We start from the raw sequence: 17757 nt of genomic DNA on the forward strand, positions 1-17757 counted from the left end.
AGTTTGTAATTCAGTTGTAAGTGTGCTTGAATATACAGAAATTCATTACTAGTTTTGACAGCAGGCTCGATGCAGCGGAAATCTCAGTTGTTGGTCGGGAGTCGGGACAATGTGGCAGTGATGAACAATGGATTGTTGGGACGGCGTGTGCTAACCTTTTGGGTCCCGGGAGGGAATGATTTAAATCATTTTGGTGGGAGAATAGGGGACTGAACTGAGCTAAGGTGAAGGGCCTCCATGGCGCAACCAGGAATCAAAACCAGGCACACTAATTTCTTTTCCTAGTCCCAAAATGGAATGAAATTTCTCAAGTTATTATTTTACATATAAATCTAACAAAGACTCGACGTTTTATATCATCAAAAGCATGGATTTCATATCAATACAAACACTGTTTGTATTTGGAGTCCATATCCAACAAAGAAAAGAAACAGCATTGCATCAAGTTACCCACAAATATTAGGAGAAGACCGAAGCCACTAACAAGACTTAGATATTTAGCTCTCTAAGTTAAGGTCAATGAAAACCTGGCTGGGCTAACTCTCAAAGGAAAACAATAGCAAAACAGAGCATTTTGAACCCAATTGAACCGCACTAACAGAACTCAATCAAATCAACACCAAAACTAAAGAAGGACAGCAATGGAACTCTGCTAAATGGCAACAGCTGATCTAAACAAACATTAGTAAAATAAATAAAAAAACGAGGATATGAATATGAGTGAATCAACCCAACGAATTGCAACTCCAATCAAATGACACTGGGGAAATCAAAACGACAACACAATTGGACCCAGCTAAAGCTCTGAAATTGAAGCAATCCACCAAAAAAAGAAGCGAAATTGAACACATGCAAGTTTAAGATCGTTAGTGACTTAGTGAAGCTCAAAATGTGTATAATGAGATACTAAGTAGTGAGGTTAAGCCAAGTTTGTTGACATTTAGCACTATGATCAATATATTGTGCAAGAAGAAGAAGATGGAGATAAACAGAGCTGGAAGAACAAGAAGAAGAAGAGGTAAAAAGAAGAGAGAGAGAGAGAGTTTAAAAAAAAAAAAAAAGTCAATGAGGGTAAAATAGACATTTTAGCATGAAAGAGATGTCACGTCAGCAAGATAATGGCGTTTTTGACAGAGCGTTGACGACAATGACTTATTGTGTGAAATTAGAGAGTTTAGGGAGTATCTGGATGAGATTGAAAAGTGAGGGACTGAAACGTCGAGACTCTATAAGTACAGGGAGTAAACAGTATTTAGTCAATCTTTAAAACTTGGCTTCTATGCAAAAATAGGTATCTATTCTTTTGTTTTATTTTTTAGAAAAACTCATGTGTGCCTATACTATAGTTAATACGATACACCTAATTCAGACCGAGTCTAATCTATCTTCAAATTAAAATAGAAAAAACTGATTCAAGCGTATTTTTAAAGTGGCGGCTAAAATAATTTTTTAGTTACTTTGACTAAAATTTGACTAAAAATGGCTAGCATTGCTAAAGATGCTCTAATCTATCTCCTATTTTCTTTTCCCTTTATCCAGATGGAAATTTATGAGTTGATAAAACATTTGAAATAACTAGTATTGCTAGAGAAAAATTGTTAAACCTATAGCTATATTTCAATTTTTTAGTACTTTTTAAGTTAATATAGTTTACATTGTTGAAGATGCTCAAAATATGTTAGATGCCAAAACTTAAATTAATAAAGCTGGAATTATCGACAAAAATGAGAGGGATGGTCTGGAGGGGCTGCGTTGCTTGTTGGCGTAACAGGGAAGATGGAGGGCAGGAGAGATGGCCGGCGATCGGAGGGTAGGTGCAGCCAGGCACGCAGCATGGATGTCCCTTGCTGGGACGAAAGGGGGTTGGGCCGGGTTTAATGTTTGTTGGGCCCTTGGTGGTGGCAGTTATTACTAGTTTTTAGGGTTTGGTTTCTTTTGTTTTGTTTTCAGCAATAAGTCACTATCAAGGTTTTGTTTTAAGTATTAGCTGTTGGGTCGGGTGCACTGCAATTTTTGGCATAGACAATCTTCTATTCAGCGGTCTAGAGGTCGTTCCTGTTCTGGAGTTAGGTCAGCAGCGGTGGCGAAAATGTCTGGCAGTGGCATACTGGCATAGACAATCATCCTTGGCCTTCTAGTGGGATTGTTCCTATCTGATCTCGGGTCGGAGGTGATGGCGATTTGGAGTATTTGTGGATTGACGGTGTTGACATTCAGGTGGCAATGGTCTTGTGTTTAATTTAGTCTCAGGTCTGACAGTCCAACATTTCATTTTGGTCGGGTTCGAAGTCACAACAAGTGTAGACTTGGTCGATCAAAGGCAGGTCAGGAGGATTCTGAGTGGTGAGTTAGTGTTGACAAAGTTGTGTGTCAAGGATTTACTGCTCCTGTGCATATTGTCTTTGCTTTTTAATTGTAGTGCAAGTTAAGTCTATAGTTGAGTCGAGACTTTTTTTGGCTCCGTCAGTCAGTCATTTTGGAGGTTCCAGTGTGAAGTCCAGTGATCATTTCTGTGTATGAGATGATGCCAAAATTCATTGTATCCAGTTCATTATTAATGAAGTTTCTTCTTGATAAAAAAAAAAAAAAAAAAACTATATCCCCCTCGAGCCAAATAGAGCATGCGTGAAGGAGTCCAATGCTTCTTCTATTCTTTCCCTTGGTACATCACTAAAATCTTTACCGACTTCCAAATACCGAACACCCTTAGATACGATGGTTTTTGAAAGGCTAGTGACCGAGTTGCCCCAAACTGGGACCGAGTTGACCCACGATCCCAACACAGATCCCACATAGAAACTAGTCGTTATAAATCGTAACGGCTATATTTTTGTTTCAAAGACGCTTCAGAAATCCCCAAATCCCCTCATTTTCAAATTCCATTCCTTTCCAAGAAACCCTTCCCAAATTCCACTCCTCTCTCTCTTCAAAATCCCCAATTTCTCACTTCTCTCTCTGCAAATCAAACCCTAAAGCTTCAATCTTTAATGGCTCCGACGCCTTCTTCCTCCAAATCCAATCACACCCACCACCAAACCCTAACCAAAACCCCACAATCCCGCCACCGCCTCCAGTTCTTGAAACCCCACCCTTCCCCCAACCCCACCTCAGCCCTAAGAGAATCTCCGGCCGAGCACCCCGTCGAAGTCCTCGCCCGGATCCGAGACTACCCAGAATCCAAAGACCCACAACCACCCGCCCAGGTCCTCCAAATCAACCCACAAAAACAGAGCATTCGGGTCCGGGCCGATTTCGGGTACCGGGATTTCACCCTAGATGGGGTTTCGGAGTCCGAAAGCGACGATCTTGGAGCCTTCTACAGCAAATTCGTGCAGTCGAGGATTGATAGTGTGAAGATGGGGGAGAAATGTACTATTATGATGTATGGGCCAACTGGGTCTGGGAAGAGTCACACCATGTTTGGGTGCTGCAAGCAACCAGGGATTGTGTATAGGTCGTTGAAGGATATTTTGGGTGATGGGGAAGATTGTGTGGGGACGTTTGTGCAGGTCACGGTTTTGGAGATTTATAATGAGGAGATTTATGATCTGTTGTCTAGTAATGGTGGTGGTGGGTTTGGGTTTGGATGGCCTAGAGGAAATGGCTCCAATTCTAAGGTAATTTTGTGTTCTGGGTCTATCTAAAGGTTTGATTTTTTATGGGTTTTTGGTTAAGGGTGTAAGTTTGGGTTTGGAGGTGTTGGTTGTGTAATGTGGTTTAGAACTGTTTTGGGTCTCTGTTTGTTTTTTTGGATGGTTTTGTGTTCTAGGGTTTAGGATGGTTTCATGTTCTGGGTGGCTGTTTGTGTCTTGAATTGTTGATTGTTTATGGGTTTTCTGTGAAATGGTGTTTGTGTTAGAACTGTGTGTATGGATTTGGAGATGGGTTTTCTGTGTAAGTAGGTATTGGTTGTGTACTTGTGTTAGCTCAGCTTAACAGTGGATATATGTGCATTATTCTTAACATGGTTAGCATTATTTATGTGAGATTGAGCTCCACCTTGAGCAAACAATGGGTTTCTATACATCAAATTTTGAGAGTTTCGCGTATTTTAAATTTTTAGGATACATCTCTTTTGATGATAAAGGTTACTAATTTTGCTGTGGTAATAGTACGACTATACAGTTTAGGTGGTATGACTGCAGTCTTTACCAGAGTTTCACGTATTTTAAATTTTTAGGATTAGGGTTTAGTATGATGATAAAGGTTTTAGTATGATGATAAAGGTTACTAATTTTGCTCTGGTAATAGTATGACTATACAGTTTGGGAGGTATGACTGCAGTCTTTACCAGAGTTTCACGTATTTTCAATTTTTAGGATTAGGGTTTAGTATGATGATAAAGGTTACTAATTTTGCTCTGGTAATAGTATGACTATACAGTTTAGGAGGTATGACTACAGTCTTTACCACATTGTATGTGGAGAACCCTAATTTTGTTGCAACTTTCTGCATTACTTTGTATATGCAGGTTAGACTTGAAGTAATGGGAAAGAAGGCAAAGAATGCAACCTACATTTCTGGAAATGAAGCTGGAAAAATTTCGAAAGAGATTCAGAAAGTGGAGAAGCGAAGGATTGTTAAGAGTACCCTTTGCAATGAAAGAAGTTCTCGGAGCCATTGCATGGTATAATTCTTTTAGACTTTTCATGTATATGATAGCTCTGCTAAGTCTTGTCACCAGTTGGATATGTAATCTGCTTAAAATTTCTACAGATAATTCTTGATGTCCCAACAGTGGGTGGGCGCTTGATGCTTGTTGACATGGCTGGTTCTGAAAATATTGAGCAAGCTGGACAAATTGGGTTTGAGGCAAAAATGCAGGTAATCTCTTGATGGATTTTACTTTATACTGCCAATTGTATGAAAAGTTTTATTGGGATTGTAACATATGTTGATGCGTGCTTTTCATTGGACTCACAGACTGGAAAGATCAACCAAGGAAACATAGCACTAAAAAGAGTGGTTGAATCCATTGCAAATGGTGATTCACATGTGCCCTTCAGAGACAGCAAGCTTACCATGCTTCTACAGGTAAAGCTTCGTTCCTGCCATAGTCAGTCGCTGATGATTAAATAATGGTTGTTCCAATTTTTATTTAGGTGTTTTTTGTTCTTCCTGTACAGGACTCTTTTGAGGATGACAAGACAAAAATTTTAATGGTTCTGTGTGCAAGCCCAGATCCCAAGGAGATACACAAGACAATCTCCACCCTTGAATATGGCGCAAAAGCAAAATGTATAGTCCGTGGTCCTCATACGCCAATTAAGGATAAAGCTGGGACTGAAGATTCATCTGCAGTCATTTTAGGATCGAGGATTGCTGCCATGGATGAATTTATCCTGAAACTACAAAAGGAGAACAAGCTGAAAGAAAAGGAGCGAAGTGAAGCTCATAAGCAGCTACTGAAGAAAGAAGAAGAGGTTGCTGCATTGAGAGCTAAACTTCAGTCAATGGAAGGGAAGGGATCTGGAGCAAAAGAGGAAGAAATCAACTTGAAGGTGAATGAAGTAGCCCAGACTCTGAAACAGGAGTTGGAAAAGAAGTTGGAGGAGTGCCAGAGAATGGCCAATGAGTTTGTTGAATTGGAGAGGAGGAGAATGGAAGAAAGGATATTGCAACAGCAACAGGAAGTTGAAATGTTGAGGAAGCGGTTGGAGGAAATTGAGTTTGAGCTATGCCGCTCAAGTGATGGAAATGGCGTGGAGAGTGGGAGAAAGGACAATGATGGAATCCAGTTTGCCAAAAGGTTGATGGGGATCTATTCCAGTGATGGTGCCGGGATGATGAAGTCAATGGACATGGTGAAGTCCATGGATTTGGACATGGATGATCAAGAACCTTTTGCTGGTGTGGTGAAATATGTAGGTGTGAACTGCGGGGTAACTGGGGCTTATCAATCTGACAGCAATAGTGTCCAAGGATTTGTGAATCAGCCTCAATTAAATGCCATTGCTACAGAGAATAATGATTCCTTTGCAGCAAAATATGCTGACAGGGTATGCCTCAGCACTGTTTTTGAGGAAGAAGAAATGGAAGAGGAAGAACGTAAGGAGAATGTGGATGTTGAAGAAGTGGAGAAAGAAGTTATAGAGGAAAAGAGAGTGTGTATGGTTGATAGGTCTAACCTCAAAAGTAATTATAGTCTGGGCTCCTTGGTATCTTTACCTCATGATTATCAGCACACACCAACTTTGAATCAGCCAAGCAGAAATGTAGGGGAAGAAGATGGCAAGGGAGGACCAGACGATAGGCTTGTTAGAATCCGGAACATATTTACACTCTGTGGAAACTACAGAGAGCTCTCTCAACACATCACAAGTCCAGCACCTACTCTGAAGCCACTTGCATCATTCGAATCAGAAAATGAAAAGAAACTGACAGAACTAGATGTACACAAAAACAATGAGACGCCATTGGGTTCCAAGGAGAACTACAACCAGTCAAATGATGGCACTGATGCAGATTGTGAAGTGTATGTGAAATGGGAGTCCTCTAAAGAAAATCCAGGGAAGTTCATTACAACTCTTAGGGTTGTAAAAGATGCAAGCCTTGCTGACCTGCGAAAGCTTATTGAAATCTATCTTGGTGCAGATAATCAAGCTTTCAACTTTCTCGTGCTTGGGGTATGTCAGCTTCTAAGTTCTTTAGAGTTTTAGTCTCATTTTGAACTATACACACTGCAGCATGCTAGGTCACAACTCATCAGTTATCTATTTGCTAAGTGATTTAAATCCTGCAGCATGCTAGGTCACAACTCATCAGTTATCTATTTGCCAAGTGATTTAAATTTTGATATAAGTTCTATTTCCATTCAACCAATGCTCATACATGAAGTTTTTGCTATACTGAACTGGGAGAAAATCTTATCTGTTGCTCATCAATGGTAACACAAACATTCCTGATACATTCAATATATTCCATGGAATACTTGAGCATCATTGCTCATCAATGGTAACACAGACATGAACTAGCTATGATCATCTCTGTACTTACTATTTAGATACCATCATTGTCTTTGTCTTAACAGGGTCACTTTGAAGTTCAAATACAGTGTATGGAGTGCATATTCATATTTGTATGTATTATATATGCAGGATCCCACTGGAGCTGCAGTACCAAGGGAGAAGGAAGCAACAATACAGACGACTAAGCTTCCCCTTTGCAATGGTGAAACCAATGGATACTTGGCTTGCTTGAGACCATTGAAGGGAACACAGGGAATGCAATGTAGCCCAACTCAGCAGCTCCCGTTGACTCCTCTCCCCTTGAGCTCACTGGAGAACAGACTACCAGTCACCCCAACAACTTGCTTAACACCAAAAGTAGCACCAAACTTAGGTTCTACTCCTTTTATTACAGTCAGAAGATGCTAGGGGTAGCTCTGATTGTAGTGATGGTTGTAAACTTGTAAGAAGTGCACTCTTTTTGTGACTACTTTTGTACTGAAAACACAATATATAAGTATGTGTTTCTTTTGGTTGTGGTTCATGTTTGTACCTCAATTAAATTCTTCTTTGTAGATTTTATTCATTGGGATTGTAGCAGTTGTATGTATCATTCTCTTAATGCCTTACAGAGCAGAGCACTGCTTGATCTTTCTCTTAATGCCTTTATCATTCCTCTTGTGCCATCCATCACACAATATTCTTAATTTCTTATGAAATTGGTTGAATGTTGAATAATCTAAGATGTTGGTTGGATATTTTCGTATTAAAATCAAAAGTGGTGAAAAGACAAACTCCATTTACTAATCTACCTCTTATGCCTACAATAATATACGGTAGAATTACGAGTCGAATTACTCTACAATTTATACATGAAATCAATATACACCGTCAAATTAAGGTAAAGAGACAAATTCCATTTACGAGTCGAACTACTTTACAATTTATATATGAAACCAATAATGCATGGTAGAATTAAGAGAGAGAGACAAATTATCTACCTCTTATGCCTACAATCACTACTAGAAATATGGCTACTAGCCACCCCCCTTTTGGATACACTTTGTTAGCCGTGTCATTTGATATAGCAAATGACACCCTTTTGTATTTGTGGTATTATTTGTTTTATGAGTACTGATAACTGTGACAAAATAAAAAAGCATAATCGACAAAATGCTTTACAAAAAATACAAATTTGGATAAACACAAATATCCGTATTCATTGCTAAATAAAGAGCTAAATTAATGTATTATTATTTAATATTCAGATAAACATTTTATATACATACGGTTAAGGGTGTGAAGTAATGTTAACAAACCACTCTTTTACATTTAATTTATTCAAATTTACAAATTAATCATCCCTTGTTTGCAACAGTATTGGAAATACGCCAAAATATATTATTTTTTAACATTTTTTCTATTTATTAGAGCTTTTCCTATTAATAATTAATTTATCCAAATTTACAAGCTAATCATTCCTTGTTTGCAGCAGTATTGGAAATACGCCAACAATAATATTTTCTATTTAAAATTTTATTAAAGCTTTTCCTATTATTAATTTAATACACATACTTGGAAATTAACTACACATATATATAGGTACTCAATGCACTACCATTTTTTGCACACTAGTATCCGTATTCATAGTTCATTAGCCATGGATTTATGTATGAAGGCATAGCAAAATCAAGTTGACTTTTTGTGCCGTTTTAAGACAATAAATTTACATTTATATATGTTCCATATATAAGAATTAAACATATCCAATATGAAACCGTAGTTGATGTTGATGTTGATAAGAATTAATAAGAATTAAACACGGAAACCGTAGTTGATGTTGATTAACACATAAAACAGTATCGAATATGATTTCTATTTACGTATGAAAAGGATTTCAATATCCAACGTGTTAAGGAGTTCTTTTATCATTCTTCTATTTGCAGAACTAATATTTAAGCAACTAAAAAGAAGTATTTTCACTATTCAGAATACAATTGAGTTGAAAAGAAGAACTCCCATCAGCAGGTATTTTTTCTAGTATCGATCGTCTTCAAGTTTTTACTATTCTATATATATATATATCCCCTGATACTTAATTTTTTTGTTGAACAGTATGGACAAGGAATGGATATTTTCAGATAAAAACAGTGACGAATACAATACTGGGTTGCGTGCATTCATCAATCATGCCTTACAACATGCTTCTTTTAAGGGTCAAATCAAGTGCCCATGTAGTAAATGTCATAATACCTACTACAAATCTCCTGCAGTTGTTGAAGAGCATCTCTTTATGGATGGCATGGATCCGAAATATGTGAACAATCCTTGGACCGAGCACGGTGAACGCTTACCAGTTGCAGTTGATCCTAATTTGCCAGGATCTTCAGAACCTCAACCAGATTTTAATCCATCAGGACCGTCATCATCTCAGGCAAATTTTGATGTGCAAGATATGTTGCATGATATATTTGGCGTGTATGAAGAAGAAGATAATTGGGAAGCACCAGGGCCTACTGAAGGTCCATCCATGCCCCATGGCCCTAGCCCCGATGTAGAAAGATTCTACCGGCTTATAGATGATGCTGATACTGAATTATACCCGGGTGCAGGGAAGAAGATGTTTGATTTCTTGATAAAGTTGTATCAGTTAAAAGCATTGCATAGTTGGAGTGATGTGTCGTTCACAAAGTTGCTTGAATTGTTAAAAGCCTATTTGCCTCCGGGGGAAACTCTTCCTGCTTCGTTTTATTTGACAAAAAAAATTTATTAAAGATCTCGGGCTGACATACCAAAAGATCGATGCATGTCCTAATGATTGTATGTTATATCGAAAAGATCATGCTTCAGACACAGTTTGTCATGTGTGTGGAACTAGTAGGTATAAAAAGGACACATCTGCTGACGCGACATCCAGTAAGAAGACAGCTGCTAAGATTCTGCGTTACTTTCCATTAGGGCCAAGACTTCAAAGGCTGTATATGTCTCGCCACACCTCAGAATTTATGGTTTGGCATTCCGAAAAGAGACCACGAGATGGGGTCCTCCGCCATCCAGCTGATTCTCTTGCTTGGGCAGAATTAGACAAAATTGACTATGATTTTGGCTCAGAGGGTCGAAATGTTCGTTTGGGTCTAGCCAGTGATGGATTCAACCCTTTTGGTATGATGAGCTTGTCCCATAGTACCTGGCCTGTTATAGTTACTGTTTACAATCTTCCTCCTTGGTTATGCATGAAAAGACCGTACATGATGTTATCTCTGCTTATACCAGGCCCTAAAAGTCCTGGAGTTGACATAGATGTGTACCTGCAACCGTTGGTAGACGAATTGAAAGAGTTATGGACAGAAGGAATTCCTACATATGACGCATATAAGAAAGAGATTTTTCAGATGAGGGCTGCATTATTGTGGACTATAAATGATTTTCCTGCATATGCCATGTTGTCTGGATATAGCACAAAGGGGTCAAAAGCTTGCTCGACTTGTGGTGAGGAGACTGATTATTTGACGTTGCATCATGGAAAGAAAGAAATCTACATGGGGCATCGAAAGTGGCTTCCGAATGACCATATTTTTCGTACATGGCGCAGTAACTTCAATGGATCAACTGAATATCGTAGACCACCCAAACCAATGACTGGGTTAGATTGCTTGGAGGCAACTAATACATTGACATTCCAACTTGGAAAGGGAAAGGAAAACGGGTCCACTCGTAAAAGAAAACGAGTTCAAAATAATGATAACACAGAGTACACAGGGCCGTGGAGGAAGCAAAGTGTTTTCTTTCAGCTGCCTTATTGGAAGAACTTATTACTGCGTCATAATTTAGATGTCATGCATGTTGAGAAGAATGTTACAGATAGTGTCATTGGGACTTTATTAGGAATTGATGGGAAAAACAAAGACAGCTTAAAGGCCCGCCTTGACATGGTTCTAATAGGTATTAAGCATTCACTACATCCTCAGCCACGTGGTGGCCGAACATGGTTGCCTCCAGCGAAATACACCTTATCCAATGATGAGAAGACATTAATATGCAAAATATTTGAATCGGTTCGGGTTTCTGATGGATTTTCATCAAATATTCGTAGATGTGTAAGAATCGCTGAAAGAAAATTAGTTGGTCTTAAAAGTCATGATTGTCACATAATCATGCAATATCTACTTCCAGTGGCTATTCGTCATGCTCTACAACCAGACATAGCTAAGGTGTTATTGGAGCTCAGTGCATTTTTCAGGCAATTATGCACTAAAGTTGGTACAGTAGACCATTTTCGTGATTTGTCCAATCGGATTGCTGAAACACTTTGCAAATTAGAGATGTTAATGCCACCATCTTTTTTTGACATCATGGTACACCTTCTGATACACTTGGCAGATGAAGCAGCAATTGCAGGGCCTGTACAATTTCGATGGATGTACCCAATTGAAAGGTATGTCTGATATTTTATTTAAATTAATTAATTAAACGTTTATCTATTATTATTGTCGATTTTTTTTTGTTTAATAATTATTGTCGTTGTTGTCTACTTACATGATTGTACAATCATTCGTTTGTACAAGTAGTTATATAAGAGGAAAAGGAATTAAACAATGACTCCTAATCTTGTCTTCATTCGTTTGTACAAGTAGTTACATAAGAGGAAAAGGAATTAAACAATGACTCCTAATCTTATACAGGGAAAAACTCCTTCTCCTTTTATATAACTAATTTATATATAAAATAATTAAACAATGACTACGTACACCATTAATATTGTCTGTGCTTGTTAATCAAAGAAAATCATTTCATGATTACATCATTAATTATATTTTTGAAGATTTTTGTTAGACTATCTTTAAAGTTATATTCATTATATGGTATAGTTAACCACGACTCATGTTGATATTATCAATGGAAATTTTTTGAGCCAGGTACCTACATGACTTAAAAAAATATGTACGCAATCGGAGTCAGCCTGAGGGAAGCATTGCAGAGGGTTACATAATTGAGGAATGTCTATCATTTTGTACTATGTATTTGTCAGATGGGGTCGAGTCAAAGAGAACGAGGATTGGTCGTAATGCTGATGACCCGGATATTGTTCCTCATGTAGGGTTACCATTATTTTTTAAAAGGGGACGGTCAATAGAATCTGGACATGAGTTTAGACTCCCTGATGCTGAATGGATACGTCTGCACACACACGTGTTAATCAATTGCCCTCAGATCAAGCAACATCTACAGTAAGTCATTTTTTCATTCTTGTGATGATGTCACTAATAAATTTCTTTCATATATCACTAATCGACGACGTATGTTTGAAATTGTTAGGGATCATGTAGCAAAGACTCAACGAACTAGGCATAGACGTACATCTTTGATGGAGGCCGAAAAACAAGCGAACGAGTCATTTTGGAAATATTTTCAAGACTTGGTAGGATTTTGTCCAATTAATATATCTCTTTTTATCACTTATTTCATGTCTGACATATAAACCATCATATGTCAATGGTACAGATAGAGGAAAAAGTACAACGAAAAGAAGATGTCGATCCAGACATTCGAGCTTTAGCTATAGGACCAAGTAAAGATGCAAGGCGATTTAACAAGTACATCATGAATGGTTTTCGCTTTTTTGTCAAATCTATTGACGCAAAATCAAAGACTCAAAACTGTGGTGTTTTTGTTAAAGCTGAGGTCAGTAGCTATGCTAGAGCAGGAGATCACAGACCAAGGGACGGTGTAAAAGACTACTATGGTGTACTGACAGACATTATTGAGCTAGACTACCACCATGGTCGAAAAGTCTTATTATTTGATTGTGATTGGGCAGATAATAGAGTCCGCAATAGAGCTGTTAAAATGGATGAATATGGCTTCATTTTGGTAAACTTTGATCATCTACTTCCTAAGCCAGACACTCTCATTCTTGCTTCACAAGCCGTGCAATTTTTCTATATTCAAGACCCAACTCAACCGGCTTGGCACACGGTGATTCGAACCCGACCCAGAGATTTGTTTGATATGGGCACAGACATAGAACCCGAGCCGTATGACGCCCAAAATTTGGTTAATAACGATGACGGAATAACAAGAACAGATGTTGATGGTGTTTTAGTGGATGGGGTGATCGAATAAATTCGAAATCATTGTTTTATTTTATATTCATAAATTTTTTGTTTTTCTTTTTGCTTGTATTAGCTGAACCACACATTAATATTTTGTTTATTTTCTTTTGGTTATAATATTTTGTTTAATTTCTTACGGTGGCCTAATTTCTTACGGTGCCCTAGTTTTTTGCTTATATTAGTTTGTTAATTGTCATCCTATACTATGATTCTATCCAATAAATTTTATTCTCAATTAAAAAAAAAAACTCTTTACGGTGGCTTTAGAATAAAAATTCTATTTTATTTAATCATCCAATGACTTTATATATATAATCATATTAATTCCAGATTGAATTATCCATAGTATCGATCAGCATGTGAACTGGAGTAGTCCTTATCAACTTCTGTTTCTTCTATTTCCCGCTTGTACGCCCAAAATGAAAAAAAAGAAAAAACAAGAACACGAAGGAGAGTGGGAATACAAGGAATTTAGGCGGGACGATTGGCGCCTGATAAGAGCCCCAATCCCTCAAACCTCGCTAATCGATTAGATTAAAAGGGCGTTCTTCTCTTCACTGACCAAGGAAGCAGCGGGAAGTAGAGGTTTGGCTACTGCTCTTCTCTTAAACCCGAATTTGTTCATGTTCCCTCTCGTGCACTTGTCTTCCTTTTTTGACTGATTTTGGGTATGTCTTGCGCTTAATCGCTTATGATCAATCTTTGTTTGTTTTGCAGGGTTTGCGGAATCGACACGGCTGGGTTTTTAGGAAGCGGGTTCATGTGCTTTTAGGTAGTATTTTTTACTTCCAAGTGCCAATTTTGGTCTTATCGTGCTTGGGAATAACGTCTTTGGGTCCTCTACATGTGGGTTGTTCTTGCTTGGTTTTTTCTTCTTGCTATTCTTAGCATTTACGGGTTTTCATGAAAATGCATGTGCTTGTTTTGTATGAGATAGTTTTCTATGTTGTTTGAGACTATTTTTTGGGGTTATGTTCTTGTACTGAGATTTTCAATTCCATTTTTAGACTTGGAAATCTTGGTAGGAGCTATAGTGTTCTTAAGCAATTTATTCTGTTGTCTTTGCAGGCATCGAATTAAAAGACAAAATCACCTACTTAGCAGGTATGAACCTTGCTTTGATCTTTGTAAAGGTATTTTTTCATGCCAGAGATTTGAAAGCATCTTTTAATACAAATAAGTTGTACAGTATAAGGAGTTAATTTGCGTGTTTGAGGGGGAAAAGTCAGTAACTTATGATTAAATAGTATGCTTGATTTCAGCATATCAAATTGTTCGGTTTATGGTTTAGTAGTTTATGTACTCTGATAATATCTAAATTCGAATGAATTAGTGCCAAAGCAATATGCTTTGTTCTAGCTAGAAGTAATTTATGGTTCGATTCTGATTTGTTCAATTCTTTAACGTCTTGCAACTTAACTATATTACTATTTTCATGGTATATGTTTCTGCTATGACATAAATAGCAAGGTTATGCGTCCCCATTACTCTCGTTGTCCCATCACTCTCAGATTTGATGATTTGGGGTTCTGTTCTTGATAGGAGTTATAGTGTTCTTAATCAATTTATTCTCTCGTCTTTTCAGTTCATTCCTTGATATTTATTCTAATGCAAGATTAAATGTCAGGATGAGTTACTTTATTGATAGTGGAGGTGACCACGAAGAAAACACTGGGTATGACGACGAAAATATTGGGTATGACGATAGTGAGACACAAGATATCGGCGGTATGTTTCAACAGCAAGCAATGTCTCCCAACAATGACAATGGTTTATCAGAGACCCCTACGATAACAAAGAGACAAAGAGGCCCAAACCAAAAAAATTGGGCATTGGAGGGACCAGAAAAATTGTTGTGGAACCGCTTTGGGCTTCCTAAGGGTCCGCGGAAAAAGGTAGCAAGATTTTCCAGATATTTGGGCATTTTAGCAAAAGATTGTTCATTATTTCCAATTAGCGAACCTGATTTTCGCAAGTTCAACAAAAGTGACAACTATGAAAGGGCTTGGAATCGCGTAAAGGTAAATATAAAATGTTTCAAATTTTCTCATTCCATTGCTCGCATGTGCATTATTATGTTTTAGTTCTCCTTATATTGTCATGATGTTTGAGAAATTATTGTTAACAATTTTTGTAGGAAACTCTTGACTTGACACACCCACGAGTTGCTTGTTTGGAAAGTAAAATCAGGGAAAAGGTCAGGAGTAAGTTGAATGAACGCTGGAAGCATTGGAAGTCTGAGTTGAGCCAGAAATGGTATAAACCATTCAAGAATAGTCCCCTTAGGTTTCGCAAACCTGATGATGATCGTGTTGATGAGGACCAATGGAAAGTGTTTGTTGCAAACAACGACAAGAAGAAGCATCAGGTAATGAAAATATTGCTTTTCTTATTACCTTATTTAATTGCTTTATTCCTAATTAATGATTTTCATTTATGGATCACACAGAGGATGGTGACCATCAACAAGAGGAACCGGTCTCAAAAGAGAATGAATCAGTCAACAGGGACACGAACCTATGCTAGTGTGGCTCATGAATATGTAAGTTAGCCTATACTTTTACTCATTTTCCATTTTATTGACTACAAATTTTGATGTGTTATCTTTATATAATAAGTACCACCTTTGAATTGCACAGGAACTTCTACATGGTAAAGAGCCAGATAGATGGGAGTTGTTCAAATTAACACACCGAAAGGCAGGAACTCAAGAGCCAATTGATGCAGCAAGTGCAAAAGCAATTGTAAGCGCTATATGAAATATTAATGTTTATTTAACAAATACGAGACTAGTGTGATTCTTGAATTTATAATATAATATTTACATTTTGTAGGCGGATTTTGAAGAAGCCGAACAAAAGAGGCTAAGCATGAATGTTGACATCACTGCTCCAGAAATCCGTGAAGAGATGTATGCTGAGGTTCTTGGTAAGGAGAAGGGAAACCGAGTAAGGGGTCTTGGAGCTGGGGTCACTTGGGATGAAGTTCCTGGAATTCATGTGGAAGAGCGAGGTGTTTCAAAGGAAGTGCAACTCTTGCGAGAGCGATTAGAAGCACAAACCAAAGAGGCACAAGAGAGGGAAGCACGTCTGATGGATGAATTACAAAGGAAAATGGCCGAACAAACAAAAAAAATGGAAGAAATGTTTGAAGTAAGGTGTGTAGGCATGGCGGTCCAAAAAATGGGAGAGTTGTTTAAACAGTGTGGAATATCGGTGGATTCACAAGAAGATATGGAGCAAACAATGTCTCAATTTGCTCAGACCATTTCTCAAAGGCCGTCAAATGTGATTTTTTCCCCAAATGATGATGTTTACCGCCCCACATTGCCATTTGAATGTTCTGATATGCAGACGGATTGAAGACATTGCTTGAAGATTGTGGTCGCTCGTTCAACTCTATCGAAATTAGTTTGATATTACAATAAAGATTTTCGTATTAGTATTTCCATTTTCTAGTCATTTGAGATTTCGGACTAATTTTAACTCTTGTCTTTTGTTGGTTTAAAGTTTAAACTTTGTAGATTTTATTATAAATATATATTTTTTAGAATATTAATGTTTATGCCTCATTGTTAATATTATTTTTTAAATTCCGTGAAAATTAGAATTATTTGGATAGAATTTATTTATATTAAAATTAATGATTTTCATAATACTTTTTTAAATATAAAATTTAAACGATACCGATGTCGTAGTGTACCCATTTCTTAATACACATGGATAATTATCCGTAATTATCTATAAATTAATATTATACAAAAAATATAAATATTAAATAAAGTATAACATATTTTGTATACGTATAAAAGTATTTATGTATTTTGGTAAATATGAAAATAGAAAATAAAAGAAAATGAGGAGAGAGAAAGAAAATAAAAATTTATGCAGTAAAAAAGAAAAGAAAAATGGGAGATACTGAAGTCTTAAGCGTGGCTTTTGGTTAGTGGAACCTGCAATAGAGAATACCATTTTTCATTCCGTGGCTGCACCGTACCCAATGAGTTTTAGATACCCTTATTTGTATCATTTGAAGCAAAAGATACAGAAAAAAATCTGTATTCTATGAGCCTTTTGCTAGTAGTGAATAATATACGGTAGAATTACGAGTCGAATTACTCTACAATTTATACATGAAATCAATATACACCGTAAAATTAAGGTAAAGAGACAAATTCCATTTACGAGTCGAACTACTTTACAATTTATATATGAAACCAATAATGCATGGTAGAATTAAGAGAGAGAGACAAATTCTACTTACATCGAACTATATAGATTTACAGATCTACCATTACATCGAACTAGTAGTATATACGAGAGAAAGCGAGTCTTCCACTTTGTCATCTTTTCGGTACAGTTCTTTTGAAAAAATGCATGAACAGGTGAAGAAAGATCTCAGTGATATATCATCATAGTCTATTCAGCTTCTAAAGTTAGAGCTCATTCATAGTCTTGCTTTTCGTACAAATCCCACTATTATTCCATGTTGTGTGTCTCTTCACTTTCTTCTACTCTCCCTTCCTTGTGAAGGCATTTCGTTACCTTCCTTGAGAAGGTCTACCCTTTCTGTCTTTAAGCATGGAATATTTGCCTTTACCCATAGGGCCAAGGTTTTCTAGCCTTTTCCAATTAGCAAATACGGTATATATTCATCTTCATATTAATTCTTTTTCGGTTTGAAAATGGGAGCTCAAA

General features: G+C 37.2%; 2 protein-coding genes across 4 annotated transcripts; both read left to right on the forward strand.

Moving 5' to 3' along the window:
• The first annotated feature begins 2713 nt into the window (after positions 1-2713).
• LOC133712142 (kinesin-like protein KIN-10A) lies at positions 2714-7578 on the forward strand. Its single transcript, XM_062138231.1, has 6 exons — positions 2714-3617; positions 4472-4627; positions 4717-4824; positions 4924-5034; positions 5127-6626; positions 7098-7578. Exons 1-6 carry the CDS (start codon positions 2988-2990, stop codon positions 7374-7376), a joined length of 2784 nt encoding a protein of 927 aa, XP_061994215.1. The 5' UTR covers positions 2714-2987; the 3' UTR covers positions 7377-7578.
• Positions 7579-8749: 1171 nt separating this feature from the next.
• Positions 8750-16631, forward strand: LOC133708054 (uncharacterized). Of its 3 annotated transcripts, none has more exons than XM_062133501.1 (8): positions 10995-13645; positions 13778-13832; positions 14129-14193; positions 14688-15081; positions 15198-15428; positions 15510-15602; positions 15700-15804; positions 15895-16631. In XM_062133501.1, the coding sequence occupies exons 4-8, from the start codon at positions 14689-14691 to the stop codon at positions 16420-16422; spliced, it is 1350 nt and encodes a 449-aa protein (XP_061989485.1). In that variant the 5' UTR covers positions 10995-13645; positions 13778-13832; positions 14129-14193; position 14688; the 3' UTR covers positions 16423-16631. The 3 variants fall into 3 exon arrangements, 2 of the variants coding, with proteins under 2 accessions (XP_061989485.1, XP_061989484.1); XM_062133500.1 differs by having other exon boundaries at positions 10996-13645; positions 14129-14164; XR_009845541.1 differs by lacking the exons at positions 14688-15081; positions 15198-15428; positions 15510-15602; positions 15700-15804; positions 15895-16631 and having other exon boundaries at positions 8750-13645; positions 14129-14165.
• The last annotated feature ends 1126 nt before the right edge of the window (positions 16632-17757 follow it).

This window comes from Rosa rugosa, chromosome 5, assembly GCF_958449725.1.
Source record: "Rosa rugosa chromosome 5, drRosRugo1.1, whole genome shotgun sequence".
In the NCBI taxonomy this organism is placed as follows: Eukaryota; Viridiplantae; Streptophyta; class Magnoliopsida; order Rosales; family Rosaceae; genus Rosa; species Rosa rugosa.